The sequence below is a fragment of the Solanum pennellii genome, chromosome 10, assembly GCF_001406875.1.
Source record: "Solanum pennellii chromosome 10, SPENNV200".
NCBI lineage: Eukaryota > Viridiplantae > Streptophyta > Magnoliopsida > Solanales > Solanaceae > Solanum > Solanum pennellii.
This window is the reverse complement of record NC_028646.1, coordinates 70,035,873-70,057,175: the sequence shown is the minus strand read 5'-3', so window position 1 is coordinate 70,057,175 and position 21,303 is coordinate 70,035,873. Positions and strand designations below refer to the sequence as shown.

General features: G+C 32.0%; 1 protein-coding gene across 2 annotated transcripts; it reads left to right on the top strand.

Moving 5' to 3' along the window:
- Positions 1-11,614: 11,614 nt before the first annotated feature.
- On the top strand, positions 11,615-19,120 carry LOC107002355. 2 transcript variants are annotated; one of them, XM_015200335.2, is made up of 2 exons: positions 11,615-12,493; positions 17,900-19,120. In XM_015200335.2, the coding sequence occupies exon 1, from the start codon at positions 11,825-11,827 to the stop codon at positions 12,329-12,331; it is 507 nt and encodes a 168-aa protein (XP_015055821.1). In that variant the 5' UTR covers positions 11,615-11,824; the 3' UTR covers positions 12,332-12,493; positions 17,900-19,120. The 2 variants fall into 2 exon arrangements, with proteins under 2 accessions (XP_015055821.1, XP_015055822.1); XM_015200336.2 differs by having other exon boundaries at positions 11,615-12,544.
- The last annotated feature ends 2,183 nt before the right edge of the window (positions 19,121-21,303 follow it).

The following is a 21,303-nucleotide window of genomic DNA, read 5'->3' as shown; positions in this document are numbered from 1 at the left end:
TAATACGAATTTGAGAACAATGGTCGAGTTTAGACGAATTGGGCTGGAAAACAAAGAAGTAAATAATCGAACAAGGAACAGGTACTAGGTCAGCGTTACAGACTTTTTCCTTCATTGAGAACATAAATAAGTTTTGTGTGATGGGTGGTTAGGACGGGGACTCCTCTATCTCAAAATTTAATTACGCGAGCAATTATATTAATGAAACTTCGCTTTGCGGACTTGTTCCAAAATGGTGATTTCATCACTTTTCTCATGTTTAGCTATCACAAATCATTCGTAAGCATCATGGGATCTTTCTATCACAAATCATAATCCTTTAATCAATAATTATATTCAAGGAGAGTCATGATTCATCTTTAGAAGTTAATAAGCAATTCAAGAGAAGTTTATAAAATTTTCAAATTGCTTTCACAATCTTTTTTGCTTTGTTTTAAGACTTAAGTTCCAAGTTGAGCAAAGAGTAAACTCTTGAAGTTCATTGATTCAAATAAGTATATGAGAACTAAGTATTCCCGAGAAGTTTAAAATGCTTTCACATTTGAGAAAGAAACGAAACATTGATTCCAATGGAGCTTTTAAGCTAAGTTCTGAGTAATTATTTCAAACCAAAGAAAAACTTTTGTTTTTACTAACACGTGAGTTAAGTATATTTTGGAAGTAGTATTGAGCACCGATATGCGAGTTCATATTAACTGAAGTATCCGTATATAATGTAGTCATCATTATTAGTAAAGGATGATACTTTTTAGATGAACCCTCAATATGTTTTTAACATAAGCTAGTAGATCATATAAGTTAAGTGTTCTATATAACGACAAAGTATAAGATAGTTTTGGAAGTGTGGGCAAGACGTTGTATCACCACTTAGGATCATAATGGTGGTTTTTGGTTAGAGAATCTCCCACATAAATTATATTAATTTATTATATAAGTAAACTTGAATTTGTTATTGCATGATCTTTTACGAACTGAGTTGTTCTTTGCTGTTTTCAATTCTTTTCATATATTGTATGTGTTTCATTGCTTTATTTTGAGATAAGTTATTCCTGAGTCGAGAAGTGTTTCTTTCTATTTCTTTTAAAGTATATGCATTGTTTAGCATTCAAACTCAAAAACTCATACATTAAATGTGTTGATTCTAGTTTCCCTACATCATATTATGACGCATATGTAAGTAATAAGGATCACTACGTAGTGACTTATTGCCCAGTTGAGCACTCGGAGTGTAATGGTGAGCCTCCTTACATTCTGGAGGACTCCTGTTAGTACGTTTTCAATATTTTATATTTAGGGTGGTCGGGGGTCTTTTCGCAACATCCCTCCTATGTTCTCTATGTACTTTTTCTAATTTTTTCCTTCCCATAGCTTTAATATATCTTGTGTTTGTTGCTGATTTTGGTGTCATGCTCCTAAAAGTGTTTGGTTGACTTTTGTGTGAGTTTTGAGTTGTAGAAGCTTTATACTAGAAAGAATTAACTTTATTTTACACTATGAGATTTTGATGTCGGATTAGAATTCTGCAAGTTCTACAGATCCAAAAGGATTATTTTGATCCACATTAATGATTGGTTTGGGGTTTCAAGCTTTTATTTTGAGTTAGTGAAATTAAGTGTTCGACCTTCGAATTTTGTTCAAAATTGTAAACATGCTTCTAATCAAACTATGTCCATAGGGTAACTTTCAAATGCCAAATTTGGTGTAGAACAAAATTTGGTTTTATTTATGAGGGTGTCGGGGTTAGTTTTAGGTTTTTTGTGCTCTGTGGTATTTTCTTTGTTAAGAATTGACTTAAGCTAACATTTTGATGAAACGACCTTGGACGTTTATTTTGTAGGTTTTGTTGAGTTTCTGAGGTCATTCCCAAATGTTTTGAACTCTTTGTTTGCATCATTTGTACTTCAAATTAATTTCGAGGCCTTACTAAAAGATTTTAATACTTAACCTTTTTCCTGAAATTTGGTTGGTGTCTGGTGTGACGACTTAAGTGAACTATTGGTCTCTTAAATGAAGGGCGTTAGAGGGGCGCCTCTTAGTCAAGTTTTGCTTTTTTGTCCATTTGGATACTTAATCAAACTTTTGTCTTCTTTTGCGAAGATCGTAGGGTTAAGATCCCTCTTTTCATTATTTCTGTTAACAAAGAAGACCAACTCTTTCTGAGCTCGGCTTGAGGTTATTTGGAGAGTTTCTTGGCCAACTTCTACGCTTAAAATGCAATTCTCCTCTTTTCCTTGTCCTCTAGCTTTTATGCAAACAATTTCATAATCCAATTCCATTTTCGACATCATATTCCTTAAATTCTAAACTTGAAAGTACTTATCTTGCCATTCAAGGTCTTATTTGAGTCCCATTTGCGCCAAACTTTTGGGGATGTGATCCTTATTCCAATGAGGATAAGATGATGTTTTCCTTTTATATTTCGATTGTGTTGATTTTTGGGTTACTTCAGGCCCGATTACTGAGCTATTTTTCGAGTTGGTGAAATGGGTATCGTTGGACTCGTATTTACTTGCTCATTGTGTTCTTGATATTTTGGCAGCAATCTGAGGTTCTGGGTAAGGGAAAAGAATCAGAGTCATAGTTTTTGTGCGGTTTTAGGTCTTCATGTAGATTATGGCTTCCTTTTTGTTAGACTTGGCTTATTTAGGTCATGTATGATTGGGTAGCAACACATGATTTTGGTTTAGGGCATATGTTTTTGAGCATTGTGTATCCTTGGGTAGTTATGGACATAAGTTAGTTGGTTAAGCTTGAGTCTCGTCAGAGAGGCCTCTATTTAGGTGATCCTTGTGTGAGTAGTATCCTATGACCTTAGTCCTAGGTGTCATTTAACATAGTGTAGCGTGGTGTTTGATTGTTTTTTTGTTGTTTTTACTGATGGTATGTATGAAATGTTATACTAAGTCTTTGAGATTGGATTAGGATAAGTCCCCGTTAGTACTCTTGTGATTTTATGGATCTTCTTTCTGATTTTGTGTGTATGGCATGACGGCATTGTGGTTATGATTCTGGAGCTTCTACTTGCATGAATTATAAGAAAGGAGTGACTTTGTTGACAAAAAGTAGGTTATTCTTAATAAGTTAGAAATCCTTGAGACTCGTGTTGAATAAAAGTTGTAAAACGACATATATTTGATTTTTCACATGTTTTAGCTGCTTATATTCCTATTTGCTTGATGGAGGATTCTAGGAAGCCCAATAGCTTTAACGGTCTACAGTTTACTTTTGCTTTATGTTATTGATGAGCTTCGAGAACCATTCAGGGCGACCGATAAATATCTTGGTTATGGGTTAAATTGATGTGCCAAATCAGCTGGCCCTATGATACATATATCTAGGTAATTAGTTCACGATATAGCTTGAGGTACCATTCCAGGTGCCCTGATATATATTTTGAATTTATGATATAAATCCTTGTTTGGAAATTTTCATAAAGCATTGCATGAGTTAGCTTTGAGTAAGTTGGTTTTTTCGTTTTTGTGTATTTTTGTTTGTTGTTTATACTAACTTACATGTTCTCCTTCATTCACTTGTTTTTCACTTAGCTTTCCCTTACCTTGTTAGTTCATTATTCTTTTATTTATATTTGAGCTTTCTAAGCTTAATTGACCCATGATGCCTATTGGGGTACCCTACGTTTGGTACTCATACTAAAATTTTGCATCTTTTGTGATGCAGCACCCTGTTCGAGCCGCCCTCATAAGTTCGCATTTGGATCTCCCATGGTCGTTCAAGACTTGGATTGTTGTGATCTCCCAACATTGAGAGACTTGTTGTTGTCCTCCTTTTGTAGTGACTTTCATTTTTTATTTTGGATTAGTAAATTCTTTTTTTATATATAGTAGCTCCTCTATAGGTGAAAACAAGTCCTGTGGTTTAATTTGTATCTTGTGTTAGATTGTCTCTTCGTGACATTTTGGCCTATTTTTATATATTTTGTATTCTACTGCATATTTAAATATAAGGTGTTACCCTTCTTTTTATACTTTATTCATGTCTTTCTACTTTTATTGCATAGATTTCATTGAGATTACGTTTTCCCCGTTTGTGTCTTCGGTATATGCTTGTCCAGTCGGTAGAGCGCAGTGGATGCCATCATGGTCCGACTTGGTGGTGATATTCTAAGAGTATATTTGTGATGTTTTACTATCATATTGTTCTTTCTCTACAAAGTGTCACTAAGAACAACCTAGAAAGGGTGGTAGTTTGACTAAATCTGGTTCTCTCAAGTAACTTGCAAATGCTGGTAAGTTCATTCAATTCTGATTAGGATCATCACCAGCTCGAGATTTGAATAGACCCTTCAAGTTAATTGATTATTGTACTAATTTCAATATTGACATAACTCCTCTCATTAATAAATTATTGTTGATCGACACTTAATTTTTTATAAATAAATCTGGTTGTTTACATTTTCAGTCCATAAATGGTTGTCTATAACCATCAGAATCAAATATGTTAATTCTTCTTGATAGTCTTAAGCCAATAATTATTACAACATTGTTTTTACTAATCCCTCTGTAGAATATAGATTTTCATATTATTTTCGCCGCGCGAGACGATCTTATTTTATAAAGTGTTTTGTATTCTACATGCATCAAGAAAAAAATTATTGGAAATTATATATTCTATGTCGTTGCGAATTTCATAAATATATATGACAAAATAATAACTTGACTTCAAGTGAACTTCAAATCAAATAGTATAATTTAACCTATAAATTATATGAACTTAAAGTTAATTTTGTGAAATGAGAAAATGTGAGATACTTAAAGTTCAAATTTAATATTTTGATGATTAATAATATCAAAAATGGACATAGAGTAAATTGTATCTTACCCTATTAGAAATTTCAGATAAAAAGATAAATTATAATAACTTATCATATTATATACATGCTAAAGCAATAAATAAGAAATTGACCAGATTTCAATTTTAAAAAAAAGTCCAAATACGAGAATACAATTATCGTTTTTTCAAAAGGGCATAATAAACATAAATGAATATATTAATTGTAACCTCATTTGTATTGAACAAAAATGTCTCTTCCAAATTTAACTATTTATATACACTCCGACCTATTAAATCCTCAAGTAATATTCTTCTCACATCTCGTTCTTGAGATTTATCTTTAATAAATTTGATTTATTTACATCTCCATATATACATGGCTTCCTCATATCTTAAAATGAAACCTTATCGTGAAATAGTTTTGTATGTACCAATGATTAGTGCTGCCCAAAATGTGGTACGTTGCCTTTTTACTAAGATGGTTGCTCAATTTTTTATTAACTTGTTCTTTGAGATGCAGAAACAATTTGAGCAATTTTGGGTTAGGGTTTTTAATGTTTGTTTTTCGGTGATACAAAAGTTCTTATTGTTATTTTCACAAAACTATTTATTAATTATTATGTTTTCATTGTATTGTTTCTTTTTCATTGAAAATTATTAAAAATTTTAGTATTGACAACTGAGCAAGCAAAAGAGTTAATACATTTGATAAGACGTTTTTTTATTTCAATGATTCAAAATTAGGGAATAGATTGTAAAGAAAATGATTTTTTTACCTTTTTCTTTTTAAATGATTAAAAATAATATATATTATTTATAGTTTCTACAGAACAAAATCGATAATAAAAAATTCATATTAGCCCCCACTCCTATATCAAGTCAGCCATTAAAAGTAAGATTTCTACAACTTTATTCCTTATTTGTTATCATGTAAAATGCTTTAATTTTTCTATTTTATGTTTAATTTCTATTATTTTTTCATCCCTCTTTGGAGAATTCGGGAGCATATAATTACACTTGATGTTTGTGGTAACCCAAAATTGTTCTCACATAGTTTTTTAAAAAGCAAAAAGTTACATTGTAAAATAGATAAGACATACCCTTGATCTTTGTGAGATAGGTCAAATACAACTCTCTATAGATTTTATTTTATTAGGAATTCAAGATTCTTTTCTTTGATTACTTCCGTCGAAAAGGGTATATCGACTTATTTGTGTAAACTAGGAGTATATGTTGGCATGTTTAATTAACGAGGGGGTATATCAATACTAATTTACAATATTGAGGGTTATATCAAGACTTTAAACTAAATTTTTTATTAATCGAGTTTGTAATATTACTTTGTAATAATATTAAAATTTTCATTTACATCTAATTCTATATCAAGGGATCAAGTTTAATACTAATGCAAAAATAGATGAATCAATTTAATAATTAATGTAGTAAAATATTATTTTAATATTTGTAAACTTTTCTCAAAACAACATATTTATAAACTACTTAAATAAAAATTTGAATATTCGATTTTCTAACTATTGATTTTCTCTATAATAATCTATGGAAAATATTGGATATATTTTCACTTAGTAAGCCAATTATTTAACATGATAGGACATTTGGCGGAATCTTATTAAATAATAATTAATTTTTATATTCTTGCATTAAATATCAAATCAATCAAAGGAGATTCTTTTTTTCTTATACTTTTATGTTAAGAAGATGAAATTCTTTGAGTATATAGATAGTTCTTATCAATATGATCTTTTTTTGTTGATTATTGAGAATAATTTGTGTTTAAAAATGTTATTTTTTTTAAACATGATTGTCGAAGTGAGGAGGAAATTTATATTCTCTTTTATTATATAAGGAAAAGAAAAATTATAGGTGTGAAGGAACTGAATATTGACATACTTGAACTTTATAGCAATTCTACCATGATATATTAAACTATATTAGTTTGTTGTTTAACAAAATTCTTTCTTCCTTACTTATATTAATGTAACCTTCATTTATTTTTTCTGTTTCTGAAAAATGATATATTTATATATTTTAAATAATTTCAATATAGATTATAATTTTTTATAGTCACAAAACTTCAACATATTTTTTTATTTGCAGAATGATGTTGGAACAATCATAGTATCCGGAAAACTGCGTGGGAGGAAGAGAAGTCTAGTTGCTTCCACTGTCATAGAACATATTGTGGTTCATTTTGTAATTGTACCTTCTGAATGTGAAGCAAACGTTTACACAATTAAACTAAAAAAGGTTAGTACATGTGATTACTAAGATTATTTATATGTAAATGACACTAGTATTGTTTGAAATTTCTATAGTAGCTTCATGTTTCTGGCTATTTTCTTATTTGTATAGCGATATATTGTAAAAAAGGACGTATGATACAACATAACATGAAAAATCTGTTCTAAAAATATGGTTATATTAAATGGATGTAAATTGGATATTTAGTATATTAAGAGGCCTGATTATTTTAATATTTCACTATGTACACAAATAATAGAATTAAGACAAGACAAGTGATTCATACGGACTTAATCACAAATATTATGACATGCTGCATGGATGGAAAACTGAAAGGAGACAACGTCAAAATGGAAAATGTGAAACGGTAATGCAATTTAGTTTATAAATTTTTTTCATTTATTTAAATGTTGAGTCTTACTTTTTCCCTAAATTACACTAACATTTATCATCTAACAATATTACCGTCTAGGTTAAAGGTTTTAAATTATTTTCGACATGTTTTATTTTTTATGTCATACTTAACAAGAAAGATATAGTGATAATTATTTCCAATAGAGTTAGAATTTAGTTACACTTAATTTACCATTTCTAAAGTATTTAAACAAAATTATAAAACGTGGTTCTTTTGATTACTATTATTATTATTATTATTATTATTATTATTATTATTATTATTATTATTATTATTTATTTTGTATTATTGTGATTTTAATTACTTAATATTGAAATTTGTATATGAAAATTAAGAAAATTCTTCTTGGATTGCAGTTTTACTTCCATGAAAGCAAACGTACTATATGTCAATCTTTTGGGGATGTAAGAAGATATATCTTTGAAGGTCTTGAGAACTTGAAAGTAGATGTTCAGCCACTAACCAATTTAGTAATCGAGTCAATGGCAAGTGGTTCCATTACATGAATTTTCTTTTATAATGATAGTCATCATGGTCATCTTTGTAGAAACCGAATTTACTTATTTAGAGAGTTAAAGCGTTTGGTCAAGCTATTAAGGAAAAAAACAAGGACTTTTGTGTAGTATAGTAGTTATTATTTTTCAAAATTAAGATTATTATTGGCTGTTTACTTTTTGAATGTTTAGCCAAACACTAAATCATTCTTTAATATTGATAAAATCTTTTTTTTTTAATCAGATTGATTAGAAAAAGATAAATTAATTTACTACATTTTAAGAATCAATTATAATAAAAAGATACACTTCAATATAAGTGGAAGGGGAAAGGGTTATACAACAATGGATCTTATGTATGTACTCTTGCCTTGAATTATTTTTTAATTCAAGAAATTGTTTTCATTCTTTGAACTTTACTATATCCCCAATTTACACAACAGTAACTTTAACCCTCATTTAAGACACCGTGAGAATTATATTATTTTAATAGAAGAAATTTTATTAAAATATTTAAGATTGGAGGAATAGAAAATAAATCAAAACAAAGAAAAGGAGAATCTTCAATCTCAAAGAGTGATTTTTCAGCAAAGGAGTGATAAAGAAATGGATACACTAATCAAGACAAGAATGTGACTCAAAATTATTTTGATGACGCATGGAACAACCATGAACATCGATGGCATACACAACAATCAGGTAGCTCATCTTGACACAACTATTACTAATTCCAATTACAAAAATTACACAAATGAAAAGAAAAATTGATATTTGTGACACAACTTTTGTCGGTAAACCTAAAAGTAACAGCTAATCCTATTTAATGACGGGCCTTTGTTTATTTTTATAACCTTATTTTTCTATCACTTGGTCAGTGCATTTACAAATATGAGCATCTAAGTCGGTTGAAATTTTGATAAATTTGACAAAAACGACTTCCTTTTAAAGATTATGGATTCCACTACAAAATACTTTTAGCACCCTGTATCCTAGTAGGATAGACTAGGTCTAAGGGTGAGGGAGTAGTTAGACATGAAAGGGTTAAAGGGCATAAACTACCTTGTAAAGGGTGAAGAAAAATATTTTTTCGTTGCTCCTCTCGGCGAGGGGCAGTGCCATTGCAAAGGTGACTTGGCGCTTAACCAAGCAAGCCAGCATCGACTAGGGGGAAGTCCCCCATGGCCTAGATACTAGAAAATTGGAAGATCTAGGTTGGGACTCACCAACCCTGTTAGCACATCGCCAAAGGCCCCTCCCCATGGCCCAGTAGGTGACTCCATGTTGACAATACCTGAAATTTTGGCAAGCCAAGGTACAACTTGGCTAGGTAAAATGTATGAGTATATAGGGTCATTTGTTATTTTACCTTAATTGATAATACATTGTTTTACACTTTCCCTTGTAAAGCATATAAGATTTTTAGACTTAAACTTCCCCTAGTTAAATCATTCTCCCTAGAATGTAAATAAAAAATGAACTTTACCCCTCCGAAGATAATTCTCTCTATAGAACTTCAAGGAAGAAAAAGTAGGAAGAAGGTGGAGCTAAGGTTCAAAAACCAAGTTATTTTCACAAAATTCATTGGATTCCATTGTTAAGGTATGGTATTCCTTCATCCATGGATATCCTTTATCCATGGAGTCCCTCCAAATCCAATTTAAAAACGATTGATTTCACCAAAAGTTAGGATTTAACTTCAATCTGATGTGTTCTTTTAAAAAAATTTCTAGTGATTCATTGAATATATATTATGTAAATTAATTATTTCATGTAGTTCTTATGTTGACTTTACCGTGGAACCCACCAAACGCCATATTCCCCAATTATGATCTTGTGATGTGGGTTTGTTTAATATAGGAGAATCTTATGAGATTATGCGTGTGGTAGTTGAGTTAATTAAATCAAGTTAATATCTTTGTCTAACGTATTTATTTTAGATGTTTTGATGAATGAATAATTGATAGTCCTTGAAGGGAAAAGTATGAGAATAGTGCGTGATTATGAGGTTTATCAATATGTTTATGAACGCTTGAGAGTATAGTAAATGTGATTATGATCTAATTGTTGTGTTATTGGATGCTATCGTCATGTACACACTTATGTATCAATATGATATGATGTGATTGGTTTGTCACATATAATGATTCTAAGGTTCAAATACTAGTTTCACCTATCAAATCTATGATCTTTAGTATGAGTTATGATTGATTGAGTGTCAAAACATTCTTCCTTAATTATATTCTTATGTCAAGACTTAATATGAACTCAATGAGAATTATTCTTTGCACCAATTGCATAGTGATATGATATGGAAGACCACACAATAGTAGTGTTCGGTTTTCTATGACCAATCTCTTGGGATGGAAGCCTTCACGTTAGTAGACTCCGGGTTTTCTAGTAGCGATCCCCTTAATCCATAAATTATATGCCCTCATAGATATTTTTCTAGTGAATCCACATAATCTAAGAGAATGGTTCTACCATATAAAAGTAGAACAACCCCTTTTCGGTGTGGGATAGACACCAGATTCCATGTTTAGCTCTCAGGATCTATGTCAGTTACGGGAGAAGTTTACTAAGTATGGGTAAGATTATGGGATCTTACTCATGCATTGTTCAAGTATATTTTGAGGGTACTTATAGTATGTTTTCATTATGCTATAATGATCTACATATTGGACATGTTTTTGACATAAGCCTTTCCCCAATTTCAAAATGAAACTTTGACTTAGTAAATTGCTTGCATTTAACAATGTTCCTTTTTGCATGTCTTCAAGGTTATTATATGTAACTATCATAATTATTGCATTTTTGTACTAACCTATATTTTCCTCCATTTTCCCCAAGTGTAGGGTTCAGTCAACAAGATGGTCCCCATTGTGGCTAGAGCTTGGAATTGATCATTCTCCTTTCTAGTTCGGTGAGTCCTCAACGTTTCGAGGATGGATACTATTATTATAGTTTGATTATTATACGTCTTTCTTAGATTATGTTTTTCTTGGGTTGTGACCGTATTTTTCGCTCCAATATTTTAATATATAGCTTATTGAGACAAGTGTAGACTTCTGATTTTCTTTTATAAAAGTCTTCTTAAGACTTGAAATATGTTTTACTCCTCATTATTCTTTTCTTATGTTATGGTATGTATATGGTGCCTTCAGGGGTTCCATGTTCCTAGTTACGTCTAGAGGGTATACTTGGGTTGTGACAATACTACATGAGAATATTGATGAAAATAAGATTGTTCCATGTATGCATAAATGTTCTTATTGATGAAGAAAATGGAAAATAACTGGAAGACAAAGAAATAGTGAATTTATTCTGGGAAAACCAAAAGGTAAAAGTTGGCTATATGAGATCTCTAGGAAAATCATTAACTAGTACATTTGACATGCTCACAAGAGTTCTTTAATTAGTACTTGCAAATTTATTATTATTTAGTTTTGTTTGTAACCGATTAAACATGAGTATTTTTCTTTATTTTCTATGTCCAGTTTATATCTTATATATTTAAAAATTTATTAGTTTCATCCGGATAGAAAAAATCATTTTAATGTTTGTATCGATTTAAGTTTAATATTGATTGAAGAAACAAGGGCTACGTATGCTTTTTTATTTATGTATATGTCTCTTAGAACTCATATCTTTCTATTTGTGAAATGATTTTTTAATGTCTCTATTAGAAAGAAAAATTCTCTTTCCTTCTTTATGCCAAGTAAAACTTTTTATTTTTTAAAATATAAGTAATTTGTAGTTCAATATTTGACTTTGGGGAAAATTTGTTTGCTTGTAGAATTCTCTCAAGGAATCATTGCAAGAATTAGCTGATCAGCTAATTAATTAGGAATTTTTGAGTTCGGGGATGGCTGGAATACCAGCAGATGATCGATTTAGGCCTCCAGATCCATCTACAGTGGTGTGGAATCCTATTGTGCAGTCATCAATACACGAAGTGACGGAATCGTCGTCCACCTTTTCGCAGTTGAGGGAAGAGAAGATCCATACTGCTACAGTGGAGGCGGACATGGACGAATCGCGTTACAATTATGACATATGTCAAAAAACTAGTGGTTTGGAAGGAGAAATACCGATGGTTGATGAACAGGCGGGATTAAAAAGGCGCACATCGCAGGAGAGAGAAACAGCGCAATCGTCTCAAAGTAGATCAACCAATCGGAGGAAATTAGAAAAGGAACTGGTAATGGTGAATCGTTTCATGTACTCGATGCGCATAATCAACAAATTGGGGAGGCGAGGGGAGTTCAAATTACTGAATCGCGAAAGGAAGGAGAGCTTGTCGAATCTCAGATTAGGATTCAAGATTAAGAAATTCCATCTGGTCAACAGCAGCAAGAATCGCAGAGGATGAATCGAGAAAATCGATTGGTTCAACAACATCAGCATATGGCCAGTTCAAACAAAGAAAAAGAATGAAATCTTGATTATCAACGACCTGCAAATACTCGAGATACAACAGGATGAAATCAAGGTTCGAAGGAAGCCATTCATCCTTCTATGTATTGGCAGGCTGGTGAGTCTTCTAAATCTGCGATGCATATCAGTAGATCAGAACATGTCCAAGGTAACATCAATCTTACTAACATTGCTTATAATAATGATGGATCGATAAAGGAGATTGATAGGATTTATAGGATGGATAATGAGGCTGGTAGGAACGGGAAGTAGATTATCAATCTAATTTTCCAAAGATTTCTAGCTATTTTGATAGACAAATTCATAGGGGAGTCAATGAAAAAACTGATCAACCTTCAGGAAATGCTAATTTTCCGAAGAAAGATCAAGAACATGAACCTTCCCCTTACACTGTGATTCAAACGTATGCAGATAGGCTAAGATATAATCAAGCTAAAAGGGGAATTAGTATCAAATTAACAGAACCTGAAATCACTACGAAACATGGCCTTCCTGCTGTTCTTTATCTGAAAGATGAAGTGATTAAGGATTTGGCTGTTGCTTGTATATATACTCTTATTGGTAAATTTGTTTGTACTATGCATAGAGTTGAATTGATTAGGAAAAACTTTATTCTTCAAACTCAATTATCAAGGGGTGTTAAGATTGCTCATTTCAATTCAAGACTTGTTTACATAGACTTAGATAATGAATTAGATTACAACATGGTTTGGACCAAACAAAGGATGACCATAGCTGGGCAGGTTATGAGGATTCAAGCATGGACTCCTTCTTTTAAACCTGATGAAGAGACTCCTTTAGTCCTATTTGGGTTTCTCTTCCTGAATTACCTTGGCATTGTTATAATAAAGAGTTTATTACGAGTTTGTTATCCCATGTTGGTAGAGTTCTTTATTTAGATTCTGCTTCAATAAATAAAACTAGAGGTAGTCAAGCTCGAGTTGAAGTTCAGGTAGATCTTACTAAAGAGAGACCTCCTCATATTTGGATGGGTTATACAAGGGAAGATATCACTGATGGTAGATTGAAAAAATTTGATTATGATAGTATACCTAATTATTGTTTTTATTGTAAGCATTAGGGTCATAAAGAGGCTGATTGTCTCATTAAGCAAAGAGATGAAGATAATAAAAGAAGGAAAGAATTAGATAAAAATAAAACTAGGAAAGATAATGTTTATAATGGTCATAAAGATATGCAGATAGCTAAAAACATGGATACAGGCAGAAGGGAAGTGAAATTTAAACCACAAAGAAATCAAGGTCAAACAAACCAACAACAATTACAGCAAGATAAATGGAAAGCACAGAGAAGGAGGAATAATAATCAGCAAGTAAAATTTAATGCAGATAGGGTAGTTCAGCAACAGCAAGTACAAACAGGTATGGTTTCTATTCCCACAAAAAATACATATATTGATCTATATGTGCAGGAAGTTAGAAATATTGGACAAGAAAGGGAGGAACAAACAGATCAAGAACATGAACAAAGGCAACAGAATATTACAAATATAAACAGGTTACAACAGAAAAATAAAGGGCAGGCTTATGTTGAAGGAAGCAATATTAATAGAGAGGAAATTAGTGGGAAACAAAGGAGGGCAGATCAGGTAAACAGGATAGAACAAAGTGGTTATCAAAAAGTTTCTGTAAATATAACAGGTACTGAATCTATGCTTTCTACCCCTACTCCCTTAAATGTTGATATTGTTTCTGCTGGAGTAGCTGTAAGGGTTAGGTTGAATATTGTCAGGAGGATGATAGACATAAACAGGACAGATTAGCTAAAGGAAAAGAGAAAGTTTATGAACAGGGGTTTCTTATAATTGAAGATAGGGAACCTCCTGATAAAACCAATATTGATAATTCTAAGAAAACCAAAAAGAAAAAAAATAAAATTGATACAGGTCAAGATTCCTTAAGTCAAAAGGATAAGGAGGATTATTTTGATGAATATGGGGCACCAGATTCTGAAGATGAGTATGATGCTGATACTCAATCTTTAGAAGAAGGTATAGAAACAGGGGAGGAAATAAGTACTAAACATCACTATCAACAAGGTCCTATGCTTCCTATCTCTAATGTAGAGGAAGTTAGAGAGGTTACTGGGAAGCAAGGGCTGTCACCAAGGGGTAGGAAAATAGCAAGGCAAAATAAAAATGCTAGTACTAGTAAACCTAATACTAGAGCTAGGAGTAGAGGTTTATAATAATTAAATTTATTTGTTGGAATGCTAGGAGCATTAACATATTTGGTGCTCTTGAAAGATTGATAAATCTTAGGAAACTTCATAATCTGTCTATGATTGCTATTTTAGAACCTTTTGCTAACAAATCTCAGATGGAGTCTTATAGAATGAAGCTGCTTATGGATTATTGTTATAGTAATTCTAATAACAAAATCTGGGTATTCTGGTCTAGTGAGGTCAAATGTAAGGTGGTGGAGATGAATCAACAACATGTCACTTGTGAAGTTCATCATGATGATTGTAGTGATCAATTTATTATCACTTATGTATATGCAAAATGTAAGGATCATTTGAGGAGACCTTTATGGGATAGTATGTTACTGTTGTCTGAAACTGATCATCCTTGGTATATAATTGGTGATTTTAATGTGATCTCATCTACACAAGAAAGCTGGGTGGTAGAGAATACAACATAAATAAAAGCTTTGAATTTATCAACATTATTGAATCTTGTGGATTAGTGGATATGGGATATAATGGTCAGCCGTACACTTGGTGTAATCACGGGAAGGATGATGCTAGAATTTGGAAAAGGCTAGATAGGGGTTTGTGTAATGATAAGTGGCTGGAAAAGATGCCTCAGACTAATATCACTCATCTTCCATCAGTGGGATTGATCATTGTCCCTTACTTATGGAAATGAGTGATATTAAGGATTCAGTGATAAAGTATTTTAAATTTCTTAATTGTTGGACTGAGAATGAATATTTTTTACAGACTGTTGAAAATTGTTGGAAAAGAAAGACCGTAGGAAATCCTATGTTGATATTACATACTAAAATGAGGAGATTAACAGCTACTCTATGAAATTGGTCAAAAAAAGAATATGGATATGTTTTTATAAAGGTTAAGCAATTTGAAGAGATGGTTAGGAGTGCTTAGGAAATTACCCTTCATGATAATAATAAGGAAAACATAGAAAAGTTGCATGTTGTTAATGCTCAATATATAAGATATCTGAAACTTGAGTATGATATTCTTCAACAAAAAACTCAGATTCATTGGTTAAAAGAAGGTGATGCCAATTCTAAATATTTTCATGCAGTAACGAGAGAGGAAGAAGGAAAAGAATGTTTATTCATAAGATTGAGGCTGAAAGTGGTGAATGGTCTCAAAGGGATGAAAATATAGCAAGAGAAGCTTGTGATTATTATAAAAAGATGTTCACTAGTAAAGCAGAGAAAATAAGGGAGGAGAGTTTACAGTGTATTCCTAATATAATTACTACTAAACAAAATATGGAGTTGGAAAAGATACCTACTTTGGAGGAATTGAGAAGGGTGGTTATGCATATGAATCCAAATTCTGCTCCTGGACCAAATGGTATTGGGGGTAAATTTTATCAAGTATGCTTTGATATTATTAAAGATGATCTTCTTGCTGCTGTACACTCTTTTTTTAATGGATATGATATCCCTAAATACATGACTCATGCATGTTTGATATTGTTACCCAAAGTTGATAATCCTAACAAGCTTAAGGATTTTCGACCTGTTAGTCTTAGTAATTTTACTAACAAGATTATTTCTAAGATCATGAGTACTAGGCTGACTCCTATTTTACCTACTATTATTTTACATAATCAATCAGGATTTGTAAAAGGTACGAGTATTTATGAGAATATTATGTTGGCAGAAGAAATTATTCATGGTATCAAATTACCCAAAGAAGGGAATAATGTGTTGATCAAGTTGGATATGGTAAAAGCCTATGATAGAGTATTATGGTCTTATACTTGTTTAGTATTGAGGAAACTAGGTTTTGGTGAATTATTCATTGATGGAATATGGAGAATCATGAGTAATAATTGGTATTCCATAGTCATCAATGGCAAAGACATGGTTTCTTTCACTCAACTAGAAGGCTTAAACAAGGAGACCCTTTATCTCTACCCCTATTTATTTTAGGTGCTGAGGTTTTATTAAGACAGCTTAATATGCTTTATCAAAATCAGTTGTATAGAGGTTTTCACACGGAGAATAGAGGGCCACAGATAAATCATTTATGTTTTGCGGATGATATAATCATATTCACTTCCACTAGCAGAACATCCCTAAAACTCATAATGAAGACTATAGTGGATTATGAAAAGGTGTCTGATCAGCAATTAAACAAGGATAAAAGCTTCTTCATGGTATCAGCTAATACCAAACAAGAGATTATTGATATTATAAAATAGAAAACTTGTTTTAGTATGAAGCATAGTCCTATTATATACTTAGGTTGTCCTTTATATATTGGGGGTCAAAGAATCATTTATTATTCTGATTTGGTGGAAAAAATTATCAAAAGGATAGCTGGTTGGCAATCAAAGATCTTAAATTTTGGAGGAAAAATTACTCTTGTGAAGCATGTATTGCAGTCAATTCCTATTCACACTTTGGCAGCCATATCTACACCTAAGACTACCCTCAAATATATTAAAAGAATCATTGCTGACTTTTTCTGGGGCAGTGATAAAGAAAGGAAGAATTATCATTGGGCATCTTGGAAAAGCTTAGCATATCCATTTAAGGAGGGAGGCATAGGTGTAACACTGTTAGAGGATATGTGTATATCCTTTCAATATAAAAATGGTGGGAGTTTAGAACTAAAAAGTCATTGTGGAGTCAATTTTTAAAAGCAAAGTATTGTCAAATAGCTAATATAGTGGCAAAGAAATATGATACAGGGGACTCACTGGTTTGGAGGTATATTACTAGAAATAGACAAGAAGTGGAAAGTCATATTATTTGGAAGATTCATTCAGGGAATTGTAGTTTCTCGTGGGATAATTGGTTGGGAGATGGAGCTTTAGCTAATTATTGTGACAAGGTTTCTAGTTTACACAATATTCATGTTGCTGATTTTCTAGAATCTGGGAAATGGAATGAGAGCGTTATCAGGCAACATGTACCTCCACTGTTGGTACCTATTATTCTTAACTTCAATATCCAATATAAAGAAGGAATTTCAGATTCTGCAAATTAGATGCCTGAGAATAAGGGTCAGTTTGCAATATCATCTACATGGGAAGTTATTAAAAAAAAAATTACTAACCCTATTAATAATTGTGTATGGCATAAGAATGTTCCTTTCAAAGTCTCTTTCTTTATTTGGAGAGCTTTGAAGGGCAAGTTATCAACAAATGAAAGTATGCTGAAATTTGGAAAAGAGGAGGCTGACTGTTATTGCTGTTACAGAAAATGGAAAGATGATGTCAATCATATATTAATTATAGGAAACTTTGCTAAATATATTTGGAAACTTAATGCAGCAAGAGTTGGAGCAGGAACTGGAAACACAAATCTAAGAAGTCTATTACTTCATTGGAGAAGCCTGCCAGTACATAATGAGGTACAAAAATTAATTTTTCACATTCTACCTAACTTTATTTGTTGGAATTTGTGGAAAAACAGGTGTTCTGTTAAATAGGGGGGCAAACAATCAAGTATCCAAAGAGTGGAATATGCTATTTTTAAAGATATCATGCAGGCTATACATGTAGCTTTTCCTAACATACCATGGCAGCCTAGCTGGGACAGATTGATCAACATTGCTGATCATTGTCAACAACAGCTTAAGGTAACCAAGTTTAGTTGGGAAAAGCCAACAATAGGCATATAAAAACTAAACACTGATGGAAGTGCAATACACAACTCTGGTCAAATAGGTGGAGGGGGAATATTAAGGGATCATCAAGGTAAATTGATTTATGCTTTTTCTATTCCTTTTGGTTTTGGAACTAACAATTTTGCAGAGATCAAAGTTGCCTTGAATGGACTCAACTGGTGTGATCAACATGGTTACAAGAAGATTATTTTGGAAGTAGATTCTAAATTATTGAGTAAATGGATAACTAATACAATATGTCTACCTTGGAGATGTGAACAAGCAGTCCAAGAAATTCAAGAACTCAGTAACAACATGGAATACTTTCAATGTAAGCATGTCTATAGGGAAGCAAATGGCACTGCTGATCTGCTTGCTAAATGGAGTCACAAGTTGGATATTATACATCATTTTTACACTTCTCAACAACTAGTTGGAGCAATTAGAGGAAGTTACATATTGGAGAAAATGGGAATGCAATTCTTCAGAAGAAGAAAGTTGAAGAGAATTAAGCAACCACCATAGTATTCAATAAGATAAGAATGGAATAATGGCAAGGATGGATTGAAAATCTGTTCAATTATAGGTAGTTGAATAGGTTATCTTTTTTAATTAACTTTTCTTGTAGAGGGAGAGTCTCCCTTATTCATGTATTCTTAAAAACTTTGTATTATGAGAGGAGTCCTCTCTAGGTGCTTAGTTTTATTAGATTACAACACATTGTATGGGGTTAAGTTGATAAACCTTAGTAGGTAAATCAACTATATACCCACCATAGGATAGGAGGTAAGGTTTATGTTCCCCTCCATGTATATTTTTTGCTATAATAAATGATAAGGCCTGAGGGTGTTGCTCAGCCCCTGACCCACCACAAGGGTCGTTTACCAAAAAAAAAACACTAGTTATATTAAGACTAGACCCATAACACCCATAATCTCGGGATACTCAGACTTCTCCAGGTTTTGCAAAATTTTACGATTTTATGACTTATACCCTTAAGAATAATGTCACCCTCTCTATCATTGGGAAAATTACATAAGTTGGCTCCCTTACGAGTTTCACAGTGTCAAGACCCAAAAATGAACGTGAGGGCACTCATATTATCCCATCAAGACAACTCAACCTAAATATCGACTATAACAACAAAACGCAAAAATTCTATAATAAACTCAAAAATACCCCAATAATGTAGTTGTCACATGCACAAGCCTCTAAAGTATTATAATTGAATAAAAAGAAAATAAACCTCATATTACATTGTTCCTAGAGTAGAAAAATATCATCAACAAGAATAAGAAAGTTTGCTAAGATGATAAACAACTAACTCACAAATCTCCAAGAAGCCTCGCAAAAGAAGAGAATATATCACAAAGGTCGGGGCTAGTAATCTACAAAAAAATTGTAGAAGCAAGTGGTGAGTAACAAATCACACGGTACTCAATAAGTAAACTTCTAAATACAAGCTAAGGTGATGAAATACAGATTCTCCTACAACCGCAACCAAACCTCTTCAACTATAATATGCATAAAAATCAACCAACCTAACAACTCACAATTTACATAGTTCATAGCTCAATAACAACACTTAGACAAATTACATATCCGTCACAACAACACTTAGACAAATTACATATCCTCAACAACAACGCTTCAACAAATTACATATCCTCAACGCCAACACTTCAACAAATTACATATCCTTAACAACAAGCTCAATATTCATCAATAACAAGTTCCGCAGAAAGACATTTACAAGATCAGCAAAACACAATATTAAGTTCACTAATGATAAGTATGTGCAATGCAATGGAATGCAACGTCATGTATAATGATGCATGTCTGACCTAGTTATACACACCCGCTGTCTTTCAATCCGGGACCCATGGGGAACATATCTTTCCGTGCATCTATCGATTCATGCGATATGACCCTCGATTCTAGTACCCATCGCGACACATGATACGTCTCTTGAAATTGTATATCCTCTTTAAGTTCTCACTCTTTCTCAATGCACATAACACTTGTCACCACAAAGTCTCAGAATAATGAAAATGATATATTTACACAAATAAAGAGGATACGATCATTTTCATAACATTGCACAAGTCACAACAACATTAACAATGATTCAACAAGCCTTTCAAACCATTCTCCATTATCAACACATCATACAAAAACAATTAATCACATTGCTTTTTGTTACCTTTGTTTTCAACATTATATTTAAGCAATGTTGACAAGTCAACCCATCACCAAGTCCCATTACTCCCAAACATATACCACAAGAAAATACTCACATTTCATACACTTAACAAGTGTTTAGAAATTCACTTGCCTCAATAGTCGAATAATCAATCTGGGGCTTCAGTCTTTCTCTTTAGTTAGACTTCCTAATCAATGCAATCTATCTGAATAAATAATCGCAATAAGATTCAAACTAACAACACACCTATGTCTACCTTAGACGCAAGAACTGGTCCAAACTTGTAATCAAGTTCCTAAATATTGATACCAATTACCATATAAATTCTGTCAATTGTCTCCAAAATTTAAGTGTAGGATTAAGTCATAATTTATCCAATCACTGTAACCCTAATAGTTTACATATAATATAATACACCCAATATTTAATTAGTTATCCCAATGTATAAAATTTAGATCATAATATGATAAGTATACTGGAAAAGAGCGAATTATCAAGCACGAATAAAATTTGTGAATCATTCAATTCAATTCGCTGGAAGCATTCACGGGCAATAATTCTTCTAGTCATTTAAGTCATTATTAACTAATCATTACTTTCTTATAATCACTTAACATTCAGCCTCAATTTCCTAATTATAAAAATTACTTTGACCACAACACCCATATATCAATGGAGCCTCCAAAAAATAATATAATAATGATTGATTACCTATGCTAAAAACTAATACTCATAAACTAAGATAAAATATGAATGTAAGTTTTGTTTTAACTGGAGCAATTATTTCGACCCTTTTGTTGTGCCGCAAGTAAAATCCCTTTGTCAGAAGGTTATTTGTTTTTGTTTCTCGTCGACTCATGATTTCT

Excerpts from the sequence above, each read along its gene's own strand:
- LOC107002355 (XM_015200335.2), top strand. The coding sequence starts at position 11,825 with ATGGCTGGAATACCAGCAGATGATCGATTTAGGCCTCCAGATCCATCT.